The sequence below is a fragment of the Lonchura striata genome, chromosome 11, assembly GCF_046129695.1.
Source record: "Lonchura striata isolate bLonStr1 chromosome 11, bLonStr1.mat, whole genome shotgun sequence".
Taxonomy (NCBI): domain Eukaryota; kingdom Metazoa; phylum Chordata; class Aves; order Passeriformes; family Estrildidae; genus Lonchura; species Lonchura striata.
Window position 1 is genome coordinate 8110745 of NC_134613.1, and position 19461 is coordinate 8130205.

The 19461-nt window shown below is 38.9% G+C and overlaps 1 protein-coding gene across 7 annotated transcripts in view; it reads right to left on the minus strand.

Annotated features, from left to right (window-relative positions):
- TLN2 (talin 2) overlaps positions 1 to 19461 on the minus strand; it is a 141919-nt gene that overhangs the window by 78868 nt on the left and 43590 nt on the right. For all 7 annotated transcript variants that reach the window (XM_021554180.3, XM_021554185.3, XM_021554184.3 and 4 more), the window contains 6 exons: positions 9958 to 10128; positions 6754 to 6851; positions 5975 to 6104; positions 4566 to 4718; positions 3587 to 3729; positions 2028 to 2155 (listed from right to left, as the gene is read on the minus strand). In XM_021554180.3, coding sequence (XP_021409855.2) covers positions 2028 to 2155; positions 3587 to 3729; positions 4566 to 4718; positions 5975 to 6104; positions 6754 to 6851; positions 9958 to 10093 — 788 coding nt within the window. In that variant the 5' untranslated portion in view covers positions 10094 to 10128. The remainder of the gene's footprint in view (positions 1 to 2027; positions 2156 to 3586; positions 3730 to 4565; positions 4719 to 5974; positions 6105 to 6753; positions 6852 to 9957; positions 10129 to 19461) is intronic.

Here is a 19461-nt window from a genome sequence, read left to right on the forward strand (position 1 = left end):
ATAATGATCATTTAACTACACTATTTCTCTATATTGTTCATAGTGAGCCAGGATCACTTGGCTTACTTAGACTCACAAAACAAAAGCATGAGCTTTCACAACAAGGCTGTCACGATGGCTATGTGAAATAAAGGTATCACCACTACATCATAAACAGGTACACTTCAAATTAGGAGACGATGACCAGGGACTTATGGTTCTGGAGCAGGTTCATCTACAGAGGAAAAAACTGAATTACCTCCAAATGAGAAATGCTTAATTTTACTAAACTGATTAAACACTAGGACAGAGAGCAATTACACTTGGTTACCTGCCAAGTTTGGTTCAAATACAATCAAAGCCCTAAATGAAAATAAAACAAGAGCATAGAAAAATGCCCTACAGAATATAAGGAGGTTCGGAATTTTGGAATTCTGATTCAGAATGGTTTCCACTGGAAGTAACATTATTTTTCTAACAGATTGTTCAGTTATTAATACCTTTCACCTCTATTAGGATTAAAAAAAGATAATGCACACTCTATGAGTGATGGCTGTTTCATGATGGGCACTGCATACAAAGTAGAAGTGTCATCCAGCCAGCAGCTTCAGTACACCAAAAAACACACTCACTACATGGGAGCTTAAGAAAAAGAAAAGAGAAAAACTTTCCACCGAAAAAAACAGCAGTACATTAGAAAATCCTAAAAAATTTAAGTGACTGAATGATGTTCAGCAGTTTGCAAAAGCCACTGGTTAAGTTTGTGGGAAATTACTGCTTTAAAAATTAAAAGCAATTATTTCTGGGAACACCTAACTCTTGAAATCATTACCATGACACAACATTATCTTATCATGACATAATATCCCAACAATTTGCTGCAGGAATACTCTTCAGTGAGTGGAGTGAGAAGGGAAGAATAAGCACACAATGGACAAGTCTCAGAGCAAGATTGCTGTGTAACTGGTCACAATTCTAGGAAATAAAAACGAGGGGTACACTGAAGCATTACACTGGGCCCCTGTAATTCTTAGACATCAGTAGTTCTAATAGCAAAGATTTTTGGGTCAATCAGGAGCAGTCAGACAGTAAAAAGAAAAGCTGATTATTAACTGGAACTGAAATATGTTTATTTGCATAACTGAACTGCTATTTCAGGTATAGGCTCCAGAAGTGAAGTGTTTCAAACAACCAGAGCTGCAGCACTGCACATCCCACAGCAAGACACCACCCCAAGTGATTCCCTGAGATACTATAAACCCCAAAGTGGATCACAAAGGAAGCCTGAGGCAGCACTGAGCACTCTGGCAGTGAAACAGGACAGAAACCAAATATGCACCCATTGCTGTGTGCCTTCAATTAAGGTATTTATCAGCCTCATATGTAGGCAAGGCTTGATGGACTAGGCAGTAAATAGCTCTCTTTTACCTTCCCACATTGCTTTCCTCAGACTTCAGCCCTTGGTTAATTTTACAGCAGGTAAAGCAATCAGAAAATCCAAATCAGTAGAAAAATGGGACATGTAAATGCCCTTAACTTGCCCTCCTGATCACAGTAAGTTAGGTATCACAATAAAGATTAAAGGATGAGCCACTTGTAAGCAGGACTCCTGTCCATGCCTGAAACAAAGAGCACAGTTCTAGAATTCCATTCATACAACACAATGAGAGGTTGAATCTGACCAAGTGATTAATGCCACTCAAAAGTTTGGAAAATTTAATTTCTACACACAGGAGGTACTCACTTTATTCAAATGACAAAACTTCTTTCCACTCTTGTACTTTCCTGCTACCAAGTGTGTACTTAACTGGCACTCTGGGAGGAGCCAGTGCCCTTATTAGTGCTGTCTAATAAGCACTGCCAAAGGTCCCCTCACCAGCTGAGGCTGCTGATTTGTGCAATAAAGCTCCTTTCACTGGGAGATTTGCTACTGAAAATACACTGAATCTGATTACCTCTGCTTGGAGTAATAAAATGTGTTTAATCTGTGACAACTCAACATTAGTTACACTTGAGGTCACCCAAATTTAGAAGTTAGAAGTGTTTACTCTAAAAATCCAGGTTTATGTTTGTGTTCTACATGAGGTCCAAACTGGATCTGTGCTTGAAAGCCTCCAAATTCACAAGCCTTCTCAAAGGAGACAGGATGGGAGCCATTGAGAATGTCATCACGAGCCTACAGGAGACAAACAAAGATGTGTCAGAGACACCAAGACAACTAATCCATCTCAAATTCCTTGAAAACTTGAATACAGACAGCAACACATCCTTTTCCTTCTGAATGTCTTTATTATTCCATTCTGGATGTGACTAATAAAACAAAGGGCTAGATTTTTTCATTGTGAGTATCTGTGGAGAGTTATTGAAGCTATGATTGTATCAGCTTTGATCGAAAAGAGACCTTGACAGCCATTTCCTGACGCATGTGTAAATAAAATAACCTGCACATACACTTCTGTGTATGTACACACATATGTACAGATGCACGTGTGTGCAAATACACACAGGAAAAAGCTTTCATCCCACTGCCTTATACAGGGGGGGAAAAAGATCTCCACAATTAGTAGGTAAAAACAAAATCACTGTTACAGATACAGCGTCAGGGAATGGAACGCAACATTTTTCTTCCTTCTGTGCAAATTTGGTGGTCATTGAAGATGACAGATTTTATAACTTTGGCAGTAGAAGGCTCACCTACCCATAGACAAAGCAATGTTAAAGCATTATCAACACATACTGTCATGCCAGCCTGAATGAAAAATTTTAGTAGCAGGAGAACAGCTTAGTGTGATAGTCCTCTAAAATACTTCAAAAAGGTACTGCTGTTCTACAAGCAAGAGAACAGCCTTACCTTTTAACTCAGATTTTTAACATGTAATTTATAGCAATATCAAGTATAACAACAGCACATTCCATTAAACTTTCAATTTTTTTCCTTTGGGAAAAACCCCTAAAACTTTAACAAAGAGTTTAAAGCCTACTTTTTTTTTCAGACTGAATTGCAGGCAAGTGCAATGGCACTTTCAGCTAAATATTATCTTCTGCATGAAGCTCCTGGCTTTGCTAAGGTATGTACAGTCCCTCTGACAGTTTAGGAAACCTGTCTAGATGTATTCCTACTGTGTTACATGACAGGTCCCTTTTGATGGAAAGCCTGCCTGCCTTGTGTGCTGTGTGTGTTGAAAATTGGAAAGGAGTGCAGAAGATCTCTCACTGATCAGGCAGAGGAGAAAAAGACATGAGAAATAGAAAGCTGTTCACAAGACTGACCTGAGATTCCACATCACACAGAGAGAACCACCCAGAGAAGAGAAGAGGGAGAAGAACTAAAAGGAGCAACTTGGGACTGAAGGCATGTGCCAACTTTAAGGAAGCAGGATTTGAAAGCCAGTGGATTTTTGGCTCAGTGTTCATTACTGGGTTCAAAGTATTTGATTAAAAAAAAGCTTCTGTACCATCTTGTGTTTTTGAAGGGCTAGACAAAAGAGCAAAACTAAAGCACATCCAGAACTGGAATCTGAAATTGTAGAAGATGGAGTATTTGAGAAGCAAATTTTTTCTAATTAACCTACATGAGTTTCCTCAGACAAGGTAGAAAGTACTGTACCTGAACATAAAGCAAATTAAGCTGAACAGGATCTCTTGAATCTACATTCTGGTCTGAATAGAAGAACTTCCTTCTCAAGAGCAGTGTTTCGTTTTCATCCACTCCCTGCTCTCTGAAGGTGCGGCTGTGGTCCAGCCAATTCACTGCAACAGAGCCACAGACATGCACACTGTTTAACCCACACTGCTGCCAGAGGTAACAGCCCTTGTCAAACTCATGGGAGGACTGGCTTTTCCACTGTGGGGGAAAACTCCACAAGAAATGTTACTTTCATTTCTGGGGCTAGTCATCAGTGCTGAAGGTTTGCTAAAAATGAGAACTGAAAAGCAGCACTGCTGAGAAACAAGGATATACTACAGCATAATACTGAAGAAACAACTCTAGTAATGTTTTATCACTAAATTTAGATCTTCAAAGCTTCACAACAAAATAAGTTCACCACATTTTACCTCTAAACCAAATGATTCTGTTTACCTTTCTTATCCATTAACACAATTTTAAAACATCTTCCTGACACTTACAGTTAACCTTAGTGTCTTTACAGTAAAACAGAAAAAACACTTATCTGACTTAGCAACAAAACAAATCAAATACTCTCTTAGTTCTTTGGCAAATGTCATGTACAGTTAAAACTTTTATCTTCAAACACAAAACTACCTTCTGATGGCTTTCACTAGGCATCCTTTATTAAATATCCAACATCAATGAAGGGACAAAAACAACCCTTCACACTGATGTTGGAATGCCCCTACCAAACACATACCAAAATGCACTTCAAAACACCTGCTAACTCTCAAAGGCATTAACTTACCCACTCACTTAATTTTAAAAATACTCAATTGCAGACAGCACAACATAAAATAGGATGAAAAATACAGCCAGGAACCAACTGAAACACACTGAATAGCCACTGCCTGGCTTCTTTGCATTGCTGTGGAAAGATATTAATCAAAAAATTACCCTGCAACACATTACTCACAATCATCATCCGTGTGAAGCTTTGCCTTCAGTTTTTCCATTTTTCTTTCATCACGTAACAATGTCCTATCTTTCTTAAGTGTTCCTGTACTCTCCTCTTTCTTCTCTTCAATGCTCTCCTGGATTAATGAATATTCCTCATAATTTGTTATTCCTGGAATCATAAATAAATCCAATTTCTGACCTCATCTTTCTAATACATGATTTCTTTGTCATATGCTGCATTTGCCACTTTCAGAAAGGTATTAAGTGTAAGGTACTTTTTTTTTCTGCTGCCTACCAAGAGAAGCTGCCAGTTTAAAAACATGAGGGAATGTAAAATAACAATAAATTTCAAAATGGAGACAGGCTATAGTAAATTTCTATTCATGGATGCCTACAATTGCTTCCTGAGGACTGAGTAATTTCAGCTTACCCATGATGCAAAAGAAATGTGGCAGAGCCAACTGAGGAACAGAAAGCATGTGAAATTCATGATTTTTTTGTTTAAAGTGTTATGATTCAACTCTTCCTGTGAATTTTACATGAAACTGAATCAAAAATCAGTTCAAAATATTTAGCATATATGCTAAGCTGTTCCCATTTCATTGTTCTGTTTGGGAAAGCATGTTTATGTTACACCAGACAGAAAATTAAATGCTCACCTACATGACCACATTCACAACAATAAATCAAACTAATTTTTGAGGTAAATTAGCAGCATATTAGAATCCAACATACAAGACCTCAAAACTGAAATACATTATTCGCTTTCCAAGTAAAATAATATAAATCAAATTAAGGCCACTTGAACTCTAAATGAGATTTAAGCACTGTTTTAAGACTTAATCAATCCATGTTGGATGCATACTTGTAGTGCATGTATTAAATACAAATTTGTTTTAAAAAATGTCTATTTAGCTAAGTATTGAGACAGACTACAAGCAATATGACACAACTTTAACCAGCTGCTCTGGATGGTTTCTGTATGTATTTTTACAAATGATACAATTTTGTGATCAACTCTTAATCATAACAACACTAAGTCCTAAGCTTGGGAACATTTCAAGGTCAGCATTGCTCCTCTTTTAGCCAATTAACACCAAGCATAAATTCAATTCTAAACCTCTACTTCATAGCAGGAAAGAACAGGTGAATGTAATGTACAATAAAAAATTGGAACCTGTACTGTTGGATAACTTTGTGCCTTCAACTGCTAAATCCTGAAGTCTAAGGATACAGCTGACTCTCTATAGACTTTGATAAAACCTGGATAACAGGTTTCAAGAAAGTGTTTGGTAAGTAGTAACTTAAAACAAATTTAATTTTTTTCACATGTATGCCAGTTTCTAGCCACATAACATCCTAACAATCAAAATTTAAATACGACAGAAAAACAAATTCTTAAGCATGTGGGTCCCAAAACCTTACCTATCCTGCTGCAAATGGTAACCAGCAATTCACCCACTGTTTTAGAATCGTCCACCATGACTGTTTTCACTGAACCATCCAACATACGTATTTTCTGAGGTCTCTGTTTCTTTTTGTACTCCAATATATCCTAGGAAGTAAACACAACTGTTTCTAAATGCTTTTGGAAGCCACCACAAGCCAAGCCAATACCTCAGATGTCTAAAACAGGATTCCCTTCTTACCCTCCAAGCTGGATTTTTCCTTTGTTACAGTATAGACAAATGTACTCATTTCATAAACTTGAGCAGTAACTGCTTTTAGATCTGCCAATGTCAATTTTCAAGGATTGTCCTAAGTGGCAAGACCTGGTCAGGGCAGGATAGACCAAAGTACCTTTGTGCTGTGAAATCTACTCCAGCATTTCAAAAGGACTGCAAGGCTGTGGTTGCAGCAAGCTGCCCAGAACATGAGCCAGTATGACCTCACCACCTCCAGCATACAAGAAACCAACTCTAACACAAGGTCAGGTCAAATATAAAGTATATAACCAAAGTTATTTTTCAACTTTCTGTTAATCATTATGTGAAGACATTACTGACCACAGTAGCTCACAGTCACAACCTGAGTGCAGGAAAAAACTGATACCTGAAGTACAGCAAGGAAGAGGAGTAGGTCAAGTTCAGGAATAGACTCAAGACCCTTCCCAGCCCTCCAAATGCTAAACATTCTTCTTGTTGTTTAGGAAGCAAGTTTTCTAAGAACATGATGATGAAGGAAGCAACAGACTTGCACCATACCCCATTTCTCAGCATGTAGTAATCCAGTGTCCTTCCAGCCTCCAGCCATATACCCTTTCGAGGATCATCATCAGACAAGAACAATCCATAGTCAGAGGCTGTGGGACAGAAGAGACAGAGACACATTGAAAAACATCAAACCTAATAAAGCCAACATGGTTTTATTCAGGGCTATTACGATTCAGGGTTAAGCCTACATTACACTTACCTCCCATTCCAAGTAAATTTGGATAGAATATTTTTCTGTGCTTCATGAAATATTTAGTTTAGCAGCAGATAGCAGGGTACATTAGGTTTTACAGAAGACTTGGAAAAAAGCTTCACTGTGCCATCACATCTTCACATGTCACATCTACTGTGTATTATATTTGTAACTACTTTTTTTTGAGACAACCTATTTTAAATGCTCACAGGTCCTGTTTTGGAATTGACTAACCAAAAATACAAGCAAGTTTGGCCTTAACCACAGTGTACTATTTCAAGTAGCAGTTCTATTTTCAAAACACAGATTGCTTTCAACCCTCCACAAAATGGAGTTTATTTTCAACTTGGGAATCTCTTGGATAGATGATTCAGGTTTAGGTATTTAAAAATATACAAGGCTTCTAGAATTATATCCATAGCAAGCACAGTAAAAACTTGTATCTTTTGAAGGCTAAAGAATGCAAATTTACTTCAGAAGTAAATGATAAAATTTTCACTGCCACACAAAACCAAACCCAGGCTTAGGTTTCAAAGAGTAAACTCCAGATACACAAAATGAAGCACCATGACTGTTAATTTAAGGCCTATCCATATGCATGAAGAACCAATACAGACTGTACTTCACAAACAACAAATAACCATTCAGCTTGTGAGGCTGCTCTGTTTGCAGCTCTGCAGGTTAGGCTAATGCCTATTCTCATGGCCAGCAGTGCAGTCTGCTACAGCAGCTCTGGGCCCTACCTTGTTTACTTTCAACCATGTGTTAGGACCCCATGGCCAGAAAGCCAGGTAAAAATACCTACAATTTTCTGATATTATTTCATCCTTAAATGCCATGTATAGCAACAATTTACATTTAACAGCATTTACCTTAAACACATGATTACTTGTGCAATTATATAAAAGACCTTAAACATAATTGATAGAAGTGCAACTGACTTACAGATAGCCAATTTAAAAGGAAGAACCCTTCCACAAACAACTAAGAAAGATGAAAAACTTTCCCTGCTAACCTTAATTAAAAACTCCCTGAAAGGTCAAGTGAACTGTACATATAGGGATATTTATGATACAGCTTCAATACAGAATCACTTCTGAAAGATTTTAGAATTTGTGCCTACAAATAGGTTGTGACCTTTAGGAGCAGACAAAGTGCCTTGCACAGAGCACAGAAGTCCCAAGTGCAGGGAAGTTGTGCTCCAGGACGGTTTGGATGGATGGAGACGAGAGATCTCAGAAGGCTGCTCTTAGAATATTTGGTTTATAACAGAGGGTGAAAGGTCCTGCTTGGAGCTGCCAGACGCAGCACATGGCAGGGCCTGAGTGGGGGAGGGGAGAGACAAGGGGTAGAGGGAGACAAGAGGATGCTCCAGGAGAGGGTGGAAGTTCCAAGAGAGCGTCTGGCCCCTCAGAGACCCCTTATCAGGGGGCTTCAAGGTGGGCTGGAACAAGACTTAGGCCAGTGGGCTCACAGACACCTGATGCTCCAGGGGAGGGTTACAGGTGTGGGATGAGCCATACATTTTGGGGGTTGAGATAGAACAGTCCATTTGACCTTTGGACCTATCTGTAGGTAAGGGCATTGTTCAACCAGTAGGGGGGATTGTTTTCATCCTGGCTGTATTATTGCAAATCTTTTGCCAGGCAATCATATTTATTCATCCTCCCCAACACCCAAGGAAGCATAGACGGTTCTGATGCTCACTTGTGGTGCATGCACCTGGTAATGGAACAGCAGGAGCTGTGCAACTGGCACATGAAAATCATGGCCACATTTGTGCTGGGACCAGGCTTATGGGAGAAGTGAAATGTGCACAGCTGACAGCCATAAGTATATTTTCTGCTGTGCAGAACCAGTTTATCTGTACTGTACCCCTGTGAATCTTCTGAACTAACAGGCAAACACACATTTTAACAGCCACCAAGAAAGGGAAAGTACATGTTGGAAGCATTTCTGTTCATCACTCAATCTTATTTTTTGTTAGTGCACTGCACTGCAATCATAAGTAAAGGAAAACCCCTACTGTAAAATCTGAGAACTCCTTGGCTTTTCTTTGAGATTCAGGATGTTCAGGGATATTTATCACCCAATTCAACACCTGTCTACAATCACTGCCTTGATAGACCAGCATGGTAAAAATGCACAAGTTTTATCTGAAAACTGAACCTCTGTAACTAGATTTCCAAAGGACTCCTGCAAAGAAGAAGCAATTTTCAGTAATTAGTACTTAAATCCATTACTAGTAGGTTTTTCTAACACAACCAGCTTTTTGAAATGGCTGTAAAGGTTGAGAGCTTAAATTGCAATAAACAACCTGCTTTAAGAATTACGTTCCAGTAGCATTATATACAATGCAGCACCACAGGGCTTTGAAGTATCTGAATTTTTTGACAACTTTGGCTGTGTTAAAACTAGATCTTTTGTCCATGGGTTTCCCAGTCTGTATTCACCTAATTTGCTCAATAGGCACAGAGACAGTTACATTTGATTAACATGTAGCACCATGGTAACTATGGTATGCACAGCATGGTGATGATTTTAGTTATTAACCAGTTTCAAACATTTCTCTTTGCACATTTTGGAGCTATTCTTTTCTAATTTGTGCTGTCGCTTCCTTTGCTGAGGCACAAAGTAAGTCTGCACAGATTTTCTTAGAACACATTGCCAGAAACACTGCATTAAGTAGGTAGTACCAAAAAAATGCTCTCCAAGCAGAGCAATTTCTCATCTTCTAGACAAACAAGATATTTATTTAAGAAGTCAAAGTTTCACTAAACACATCCATTGTAGGACAAAAGGAAGAAAAACAACTCATCTACTTTTGTTGCTTAAAAATCTGTTTGCACTTGTTTCCTTTCACTCCAGAGCCCTACAACTTAAAATAAAAAACAACCAAACCCTCCAACATAAAAAACGGGACAATGTCAAAAACCCCTCTGGGTTCATGTCCACTTTCAGTTCAGGCAATGAGGTGGGTAAGGACACATTCAGGAGCTCACCTTGCCCCGTTTGAGCCTCTGGCACTCGCTCACGAATAACTCGGCAGGCGTCGTACACGGCAGTGGATGGCTCGAACTGCATCGTCTTCACCACATTGCACTGACGGACACAGATCTTCAAGGAAAGAGCTACCATGGTGCCAAGTCACTTGTGAGTTCCTACTAGAGTACCTGAAAAAGCAGTAATGGCATTGTTGCTTACAGTTTTTCATTTAATGCTTTAATATAATCAGCTTTTCATCAACCAAATGAAACTAGTTCAGTAGAATTACATTTATTCTAATGCACTTCTATAAAAAGTCTCATTAGTATCATCAAGCTAGAAACTAGCCAAAACATGGTGTAACATTTTCTTTGTGTAATGGAAATTCACTTTTCAAAAACTTGTGTACACATGCTAAATGCTCATACTTTCTTAGAGGTGGGTTAAAATGGTGCATACAAAACCAACACACATACTGGGTATATTGGCAACATATTTACTGCTGACAGAAAATTATTTTTCTCTCACCACACATTTTTATTTTATCATCTAGACTAGCTTGTAACCAACAGCTTAAAATAACTACTTCATCAAAAGTAGGATTTTCTTAGCACATAGCTACTCTTTCCTGAAGATTCTGAAGTGTGCAACATAGTGTTATGGTTTTTCTCAAGTCTCCACATAGACCTGCTAGATATTTTTAGCCTGTTGCACAGCTACAGAGAGCTTCAAGAATGAGTTATTTTTCATTTCATCTATATTTCAAAAACTACACCAAATCTGACAGCATTTTTTTTAAAGCAACAGGAAGCAACAGATGCTTTTTGTATTGTTTCATTTTGTAGATAGTCTGGGTTTTGTCTCCAGTGTCTTTCCTTGCTGTTTTAACAGTCCAAACCACTCTTCCATCACTAGACTTTCCACAACGATTTCCAAGAACTCTTCAGAACTTAAATCCATTCTCCATAAATACAGAATACACTAGAATCCCCAAATAATTTCTGCATAAATTGATGTGTGTATTTTTAAATATGAGTTTCCTAGGGCATCCTAGTTATGAATTTAAAGAGCTGGGCGCTTGTTTTCCTCAAGTTCAGGGGCCTGACTTGATTCTTCATCTGACCCATATCTCTCACAACTGCCAATTTCAGAGTGCCTGGCAGCCCAGACTGCCTCCAAATCCAGCATCCCTGATGAGCCCCTGCTGGTCAGCAGGACTGCACCCACCCTGGAAGGGATGGCTGTCACCTGCTGTACAGTTACCCTCTCTGCACTGCCTGAGCCTCCTGCACTGCCCTCGGCTCGCAGAGTGGATGGAGTCCCCCAGCAGGACTGGGGCCTGCAGTGCCTCCTGTTGCTGGAGCAAGCATTTGTCAGTAGGCTCCCCTAGATCAGACACCTCCCACGAGGTTTTCCTTTGTCCCCTCACACTCTGATTTTTATCCACAGGCTTTCAACCTGCTCACAGCCATTCTTCAGATACAGCTCTGGCACCCTCTCCCTCTCCTGATGTAGAGGGTAACAGCTCCCACCTCCCTTCAGTCCTGTCCCCTCTGAAGTGTCAGTAGCCATCAAGAGCTACACCCGAGCCACGGGATTCATGTCTCCAGGTTTCAGTAAAGGCAACAAGGCCATGGCTCTCTGGCAGCAAGGTGTACTCCTGTTAGTGTGACAAAAGGCTCTACTGGCTAACTTAAAAACAAGCAGTGGTCCTGTGTCTTAGAGAATGTTCATTTAAAAGTACATTATTTAGGTTTTCAGCTTTTTTTTGTTTATCACTGATATCTTTAATGCACTTTCACAAGTTGGGAACCTGTTACTGTGTCCTCCCACCACCACTCCTATTTTTTTTTCCAGGGTCAAATTCAACTCAAAGAAGGAAGGACCTAAATATATCAGTGGTCTGGTTTCCTTCAGTTCAGTGCTCTGGGTTTCAGAGACGCCAAAGGATGTTTCATCTGAAAAAGAGCTTATGAAAAGAGCTCATGACTTATCAGCTTCCTCCAATAGTATGTTCTCAAACTCAAGAGAAAGGTTTTCATTTGCCTCCTCCAGGCTCTGAATCTCTCCATTTGGCTTACAGTAATAAATGGGATAGGCAGTTTCCATCTCCTGGGTAATAGCCAGAACAGGACAGCTGTTTTTTCTCAAGAGATCTAAGAACTTGGTCAAGAAAAAGGGCTGAGATCACTGAGAAAAACAAGGGGAAAATATCTTCCACATTCCTTTTATCTTCTATACACTGATTCACATCACATTTAAATATTTCTCTCTGCAAGTAATGGACTCTCTGTGCACTCAAAATCACTCAGTCTGTGGAATGGCTGATCAAAACTGAAAAGGATCCTGGAAATCAAGAAAATTTTACATGGAATGGTTTGCCTGCTACTAATTCTCTGTGAGTAATAAAGTAGGACATTTCTAAATCCGACTGTGACTAATCTGTGCTTGTAAGGTGGGAGACTGGAATAATAAGTTATGAATCTGACAGCTTTGGGAGGAATAGCAGCAGCTTCTTAAAAAAGTCACAGAGCCTAAGTCAGAGAACCCAGTGCCTGCAGATATGTATCAGAGTGTGGATGTCAAGGCCTTGAGCTGAACCATCACAGTGTCCACATTCTGGAAAAAACTGAACAAAACAGAATTCTAACCAGTGCTTGAATTAAGATAAGCAGGCCTTGGTGTGCTCACAGAGATACCTTGCCAACATAGCAAACAAGCATGAGTATTTCAAGCACATATTATCCAAGATAATAAGATCTACAGAAAAGTAATAAGATATTATCCCAAGATGTTGTTAAGGTCTGAAAAGTAAAACAAGAATGAGACAGCAATAAGGTTCTTTAATGAAGTAACTTCCAGCTGGAGGAATGTGTGCCTCTGGGTTAAGGAGTGATTATACACAATTAGCCAGAACATCCATGGCAGGAGCACCCTCCAGCACAGCAGCAGGAGGCAAAGGCTGCTCCAGCTGGGTCACCCTGGGCTTTGGTCCCTGTCCTTTGGAAGGACTAAGTTTGAGCAGACACTTCCATCCATTTGCACAGCCCTCCTCCAAGTCTTACCTGAGTTACTGTATCCTTCCCCAAAGCTCTCTGCCAGGATACATTCTCACTAGAGCTGGGATGGTGTTCTATTACATGCTGTTGCATAAATTACAAAGGTGTGGGCTTATAAACAGATACATACTCCATGAGCAGTTAAAATATTTTTCTTTAATAATTTCTCTTCATTAAAAAAATAAAGAGAAAAATCTGAAAATTCTGAAAATCTAAGGACCAATGTTTACAAAATTAAATATTTCTTCATATCCTGTAAAGTAGGTATTTTCAGTGAAATGATTTGAACATTAAATTAAAAAAAGTTATTTGATTAAACACTTATATATATTTAAAAATATTAAGTATATTTTACCTGAAATTAAATAAATCTGTAAATTGCCTACTGCAAGTCACAAACTAATAATTTGAACAAAAGCTCCAACATATTTGTTTGAGAAATATTCGCAAATTAACAGAAAGACAGTTGATGCCAAAACACCCCCACCCTTCATTTCCACTGGAAATTAATTTAAAATTGCTTTTACGCCTGGTGTCATTCAAGAGGAGCAAAACAACTAACCAACATGTTGCAGGACTGCCAAAGCTGAGTAACAAATTAATTTATTCATATCCTACTGCACCTCTTCCTCCATCAGTTCCAACAGTAATTTCTAGAAAGATATTTTCTAACTAAACAGTAAATTCTACACAGTCTGTGCTACCATAGTAAATGAACAACTTTTGCATGGATTTACTCTCAAATTTCCTTATCCCACTTCTGCTTCACCAACAAATGGCTTGCCCAACCAGCTCCTTAAAAAGCCTTCTGTAACAATATGCAAAAATGAGTTGTCTGATGTTTGTGAATGTATCTGTTTAAAATGTTAAAAGCATTGAGATGGATGACTCACATATGATCAAGTTTAGACTTGCCTTAATTAGAGAGCTTCCATGATTTTTTGTCAGGCTTATACAGTGAGTACTAAATCAGTATAAGATCCAGCTCTACACTAGTGAAAATTTCACAAGTCAAATCAATATTGTGAATGTAAGCCTCAAGTCATGCACACAACAGATCTCCATTCCACAATACCTTGCTGAGATAACAAACATGATAAAACCACAATTACAGAAATTACAGAGAAGATTTCCCAAGAAACTAAATTGCACCTAAGAGTCCAGCTCTGTTAGACTGGGAAGGTGGAACTAACCTCATCAGCTGCTGTACACAGAGACAGACCAAGGCAAGGGGCAGCGAAGTTATCTCAACAAGCATAAGGCCTCTCCAGAGACATGTAACACAAGGTAAATAGCTGTTTCTCCCAATACTGACACGGACAGAAGTTTGCATCACATAATTTCAATTCAGGAATCAACTACCAATCAAGCCAAAAGCATAAAATAAAATAAAACACCAAAATAAAGATGCAGGGAGAAGGGGGATTTAGAGGGAAGACCAGATAGTGCACACTGACCTCCCTGACTCGCCTGGCCTAATTCATTCCATTCCTACCCTCATATCTACAGTGTCTGAGCTGATGAGGCCATGATTTTATCTATATATCCTGAACTGCAATGCTAAGCAAACAGAGAATGCAAAATGTCAGCTCAATGCTATGAGGGAATGTGCATTTCACATCCTTGCCAACTGAGTGTTGAGGGAACATATAGCCCAAAACCACCTGTGTTTCAAAACCAAGCAAACGTGGAACAGCAACCACAGACACTGCTGAACACAGACCACACCCATCCAGTTAAAGCAAGGTTGTCACTGCCAGTGCTATGGTTAAAAGCAAAGCTCTGCCATGATTTAGTAAAGGTCTGTCTCCCCGGAGATATTTCTTAACTGGTTCATTCAAGCTTGAGCAAACACAAATCTAGGTCATGAGACTGTCACAGCCTAAAAGCCTGCATGTGTACGTACTAGTAGAGGCAAAGCTGTATTGTTCACAGAGGTTGAACATCTAATTCTACTGTACATATTAAATACTTGTTTAGTGGACTGGTGTCTGTTAAGACCTCCATGAGCAAAATGCACTCTGAACTGATAGCTTTGTTTACTTCCAAAAAAGCATCATACTTCAAAACCTGAACATAATGGAACCACAAGGCAGGCAGATGACCAGCCGATTGCACAGGCATAGAGAGTAAACACACCCATTTTACTCTAGACTCACAATGGCATCTATGTTGGCATCTTATCTTAAAAGAGGTGGCACTGCTCCTTTCAAGGAGCCCTCTCTTCAGTGCTCCATTGCTGTCAATTTGTAACTCATTTATACCACAGTGCTATTAAGGGCTGCCATTAACAGACTTTCTGAGAAGACTAAGCAGATTCTCCACCAGAGCACAGTATAGGAACCAAACTATCATCTGGGGGTTGTGTGCCTGAAATGTATGCCCACGTATCACAGCAAGGCCATCATTAACTCCTTGCTGGACAAGACACTGTGAAGATGTCATTACTGATTTTTGCCATTCCACTGGGAACTGTGTGGTGAGCTGCTTTCAGGGATAACAATCACTCATGCACAAACAACACACTTGTAAACTGGACTGGACTGGAAGTTGTCTCGTCAGTAAGGTTAGAATCTCTTCTGATCAGAAAGGAAACAAAAAGAGCTATTACTTTCCCTCTAATCTTAAAGCAGAAGGCAAGAGCAAACCAATAGAGAAAAAGCTGATGTTCTAAATGGGCAGTAAGTACAAAGATATCAACTTGGAGAGTCCAGAAGTAGCTTGACAACCTCAGACACCACACGCTGTCTGGGGTGGCTGATCAGAACTCTTGAAGTTGGAACAAGCAACCAAAAAAGCATAACCCTTCCTTCCACTGATTAGAATTCAAGGAACTTAACACTGTACAGCACTAAACATTGTTTATTCTGTTTGCAAGTATGCACATAAAATTAAAATGCAAGAACTCTTACATGCCCCCCTGCCCTAAGAAAATCCCTGCTCAACCACAATGGCTGTATACACATACCACACATGCTGATAAGCAAGTTTACCTTAAAAATCTTCAACAATCTCAGGAAAAATTCACTGCATTTAACTATAACATGCAGTACTAAATTTTACAAATAAGCTACTTGGAAAAAAATCCCCACAGCAAAACAAAGATGAAGGACAAGCTTTGAAAGGTTACTGTGAAAGTAGGCTGTAATTATCAGTAAGCATTAATAGATACCATTCCCAGTTCACACTTTATAGTCATCCAGCAACAGCATCTCTTTTGCTAAGAACCCAACAATGAAATTCCCTTAAGCAGAATTATGTAAGAGACCAAAATATTTGGGTCTAATTAAGAGTTGTTTACAGGAAAGTCAGCTTATTAGCAATTGAACTTCAGCTTGCTTTTTAAGTCAAAAGGCATATTTGCAAACTAACTAGCTTCAAAAGGAAGTATGAATTACAAGGAACTACAGAAGGAATGTCACTGTCCCAGTCAGAGCTGAAACAGCTTTTAGAGAAGATAAGCAAAGAGCTTGACTGGAGCTAGCTGTAACAGAGAAATCACAAGCCTCAGTAGCAAGAGCCTTCACTGTGGCAGTCAATGATATGTCTTTGATGAGGCCTTCCAGACTTTTTTTCCTATTTTGCAAAAACACTGCAAGAGAAAACCAAAATCAGAAACATGAATTTCTGTAGAAACCAGAAGAGAATCGCATCCTTTGGCTAGGTTCCTCCCCCAGAGTCATTTGGAGGACAGTACTAAATATATGCACAGACTATTACTAAAATGGTATCTGATGTATAGAAGACATTTTTATTTAGTGTGGGTTTATTTTTCCCTTTTCTTAAAGGATTTGTTGTTGGGTTTTGGAGGGGTGCTTTATTTTTTTAAGCTCAACTCCTAAGGTTAATCTAGGTCCATCTCAAGCACTGCAACTTGTTTACGATGGGATATATTCATATATATTTATACAGCTTCAAATGTCATTTCCAGTTGTGTAATCAGAACTCTGCCATCATGCACACCTCTCTTCGAAACAGAATGAAGCACAGAACAAAGAAACATGAGTAAAATTACCCAGCTGACACTTAGCACAAACTAAGGCTAAGACAAAAAAAGCCCAGGTTAAATCTGGAAAAGTCAAGACCAACTCAACAATCAAACTGGCAGCAGTATTTTTGACAGAATTTGTTGCAAGCAAAATGATTCCCTGTTGGAATCCTAATAAGAACCACAGAACATGCGCTTATGGGCCTGGAGTCAAATGCAAAAAAACCCTGAGTGCTTCCCACAGATACTTTTCAGACTTGAAGATATATTTCTGGTGTCACTTATGCAGAGGTTAACAGTAGTGTTGAAATTGAACATAAATGTTTACTTGCAGAAACAATTGGACAAGAACAGTGATCCTACCGATTCAACCCAACTCAACATTTTTTCTGCACGAAGTGTTACTGAAAAGGTCTCAGACAGGAATCACAGCACGGAGTTCCTTAGTAAAAAAGGTACATGACAACTCACTGGAAATGACTGACCAAAGAGACACTTGCAGTAACAATCTTGAAAAGTCATCAAGTGAACCATGTAAACTACTATATACAATTCCTCTGTGAATCTTTCAATATTGCTTGTTGGAAGCTCCATGAAGAGGCAGACTGTCCAGGATCAGATGGTGAATCAAGTCCACCAGAACAATTCACTTAATAGCATTTCTTCAACCTTTGCTTTACATGGTTATATGTGTTGGAATTACTTCAAAAATGCAGCATGCTAGAAGCCAAGACACTGGACACTGCCTAAGGTATGCAAGAATACACCTGTGAATGTGTTTTTTGAAACTTGAACTATTACCATAATTCTCCCACAGTAGTCAGAAAACCAGTTTTAAAAAACCTAAGTACACAAAAGAAATAAGAGGAACAACCCATGCAAACTCATACAGGCCAACAGGTTGGTGTTTTTCCTCCAGCAGCACCATGTAACTTCACTACTTTAGCACACTTTTTACCAGACAAAAATTGTCTGGAGTTTAAACCAAAGCCAAGCACTTCTTAAATCTAAATTATAATTAATTCAGTTATATTTCTACCACTTAAACACTCAGGTCTCTATTCCATCTACTGTAATATTATCCAGACAATTTTTTCTCACAAGCTATCACAATTTGGTATCAACATGAGATCAACACAATTTTTAACAAATTACCATTCTTTATCAATTTTCATGTCATGGAAATAGAAAATTATTTGCAGAAAAGCAGTAAAAATAAAAAACTTGCATGTCAGTGAGGACAACAATTGTAATCCAGCATTCACCCATCATTAGAAAGGGGGTCACATGGAACTGTCATCCTACCCTGGCAATGCTGGAAAACTACAGGCAACAGTTTACACAGAGTCTACAACTCAGATGGTGCCATGCCAAAGAGAAAAACAGCAGATCATGCAATTGCCTTCCAATGGCTTTAAACAGCTATTAAAAAAGAACTTTTCTTGCTCTTCCAACCTCCATCACCTACTTGAGATTTACCACACACACATACAGTTTACCACACAAGCATTACCAGTCATAGTTGACAATTTTTAGAATACTAATGATTTGGCTGATGCTACTGCAGCAAGGTTAAATGACCTTAGAGCATGCTCCTTTTATTTTCTGATGCTAGCACCTAAACAGAGAGGGAAGGCAAGAGAAGATGTTTCAAAACTTAACAGTTTCTTACCATTTCAAAGGCTGAGTGCTAGCTGCAAACATTTTTTTTTTGAACCTCAAATTCAGGCAGAGAAGTCAAGACTGCATTTTGATTACTAAATTATTTTTTATTAAAAAAAGAACACTTCTTCCAAAAGAAGAAACAGAGAATGGCTAATCAAAAGAGTTTTGAACAACTAATAGAGTGGTAAAGAGGGGAAAAAAAAAAAGAGTAGTTGAGGAAAGGAAAAAGCTAGCGACTGCAGAAAGCTCAGTTACTACCAGAATCAGCAACATTAATGAAAACAGAAAAGCTCAGCAAGAACAGTGTGCTTGCATCTATCAAATCAACATCTCTGTGACAGCCACAAAACAGGACAACACAGACTGAGCTCCAGCTTTAAGAGCACTCCATATTCCCAAGGTAAAAACTCACAGCTACTGGATAAGGAAGGACAGAAATCAGATGGTGTAGTCATTATGAGCAGGATTTGAGAAAAACCTAGGTCTGAACCCCAAAACATCCACTGCTTCTACAGCAGAACAGAGGAAGAAATCATGACACATAGCTGAACTTAGGTAACAGTGTGTGCAAACTTGACGTGTAAGTTAGATTATACTTAGTCTAGCACACTGCCCACTGTGTGCTAATGTGAAGTCAAACCTCTCTTACACCAAATGTGCTTACCAAGAGCACATCTTACCAATAAGCTCAAAGTCAGCTTGGCAGACTTAAAATGCTTGAAGTTAAATTCACGTATTTTGTTAGTTTTCTTAGCAAAGCCCATTTCAATATGTACCTAAAACACCTTCACTTAACCTTGTCCTTAGAC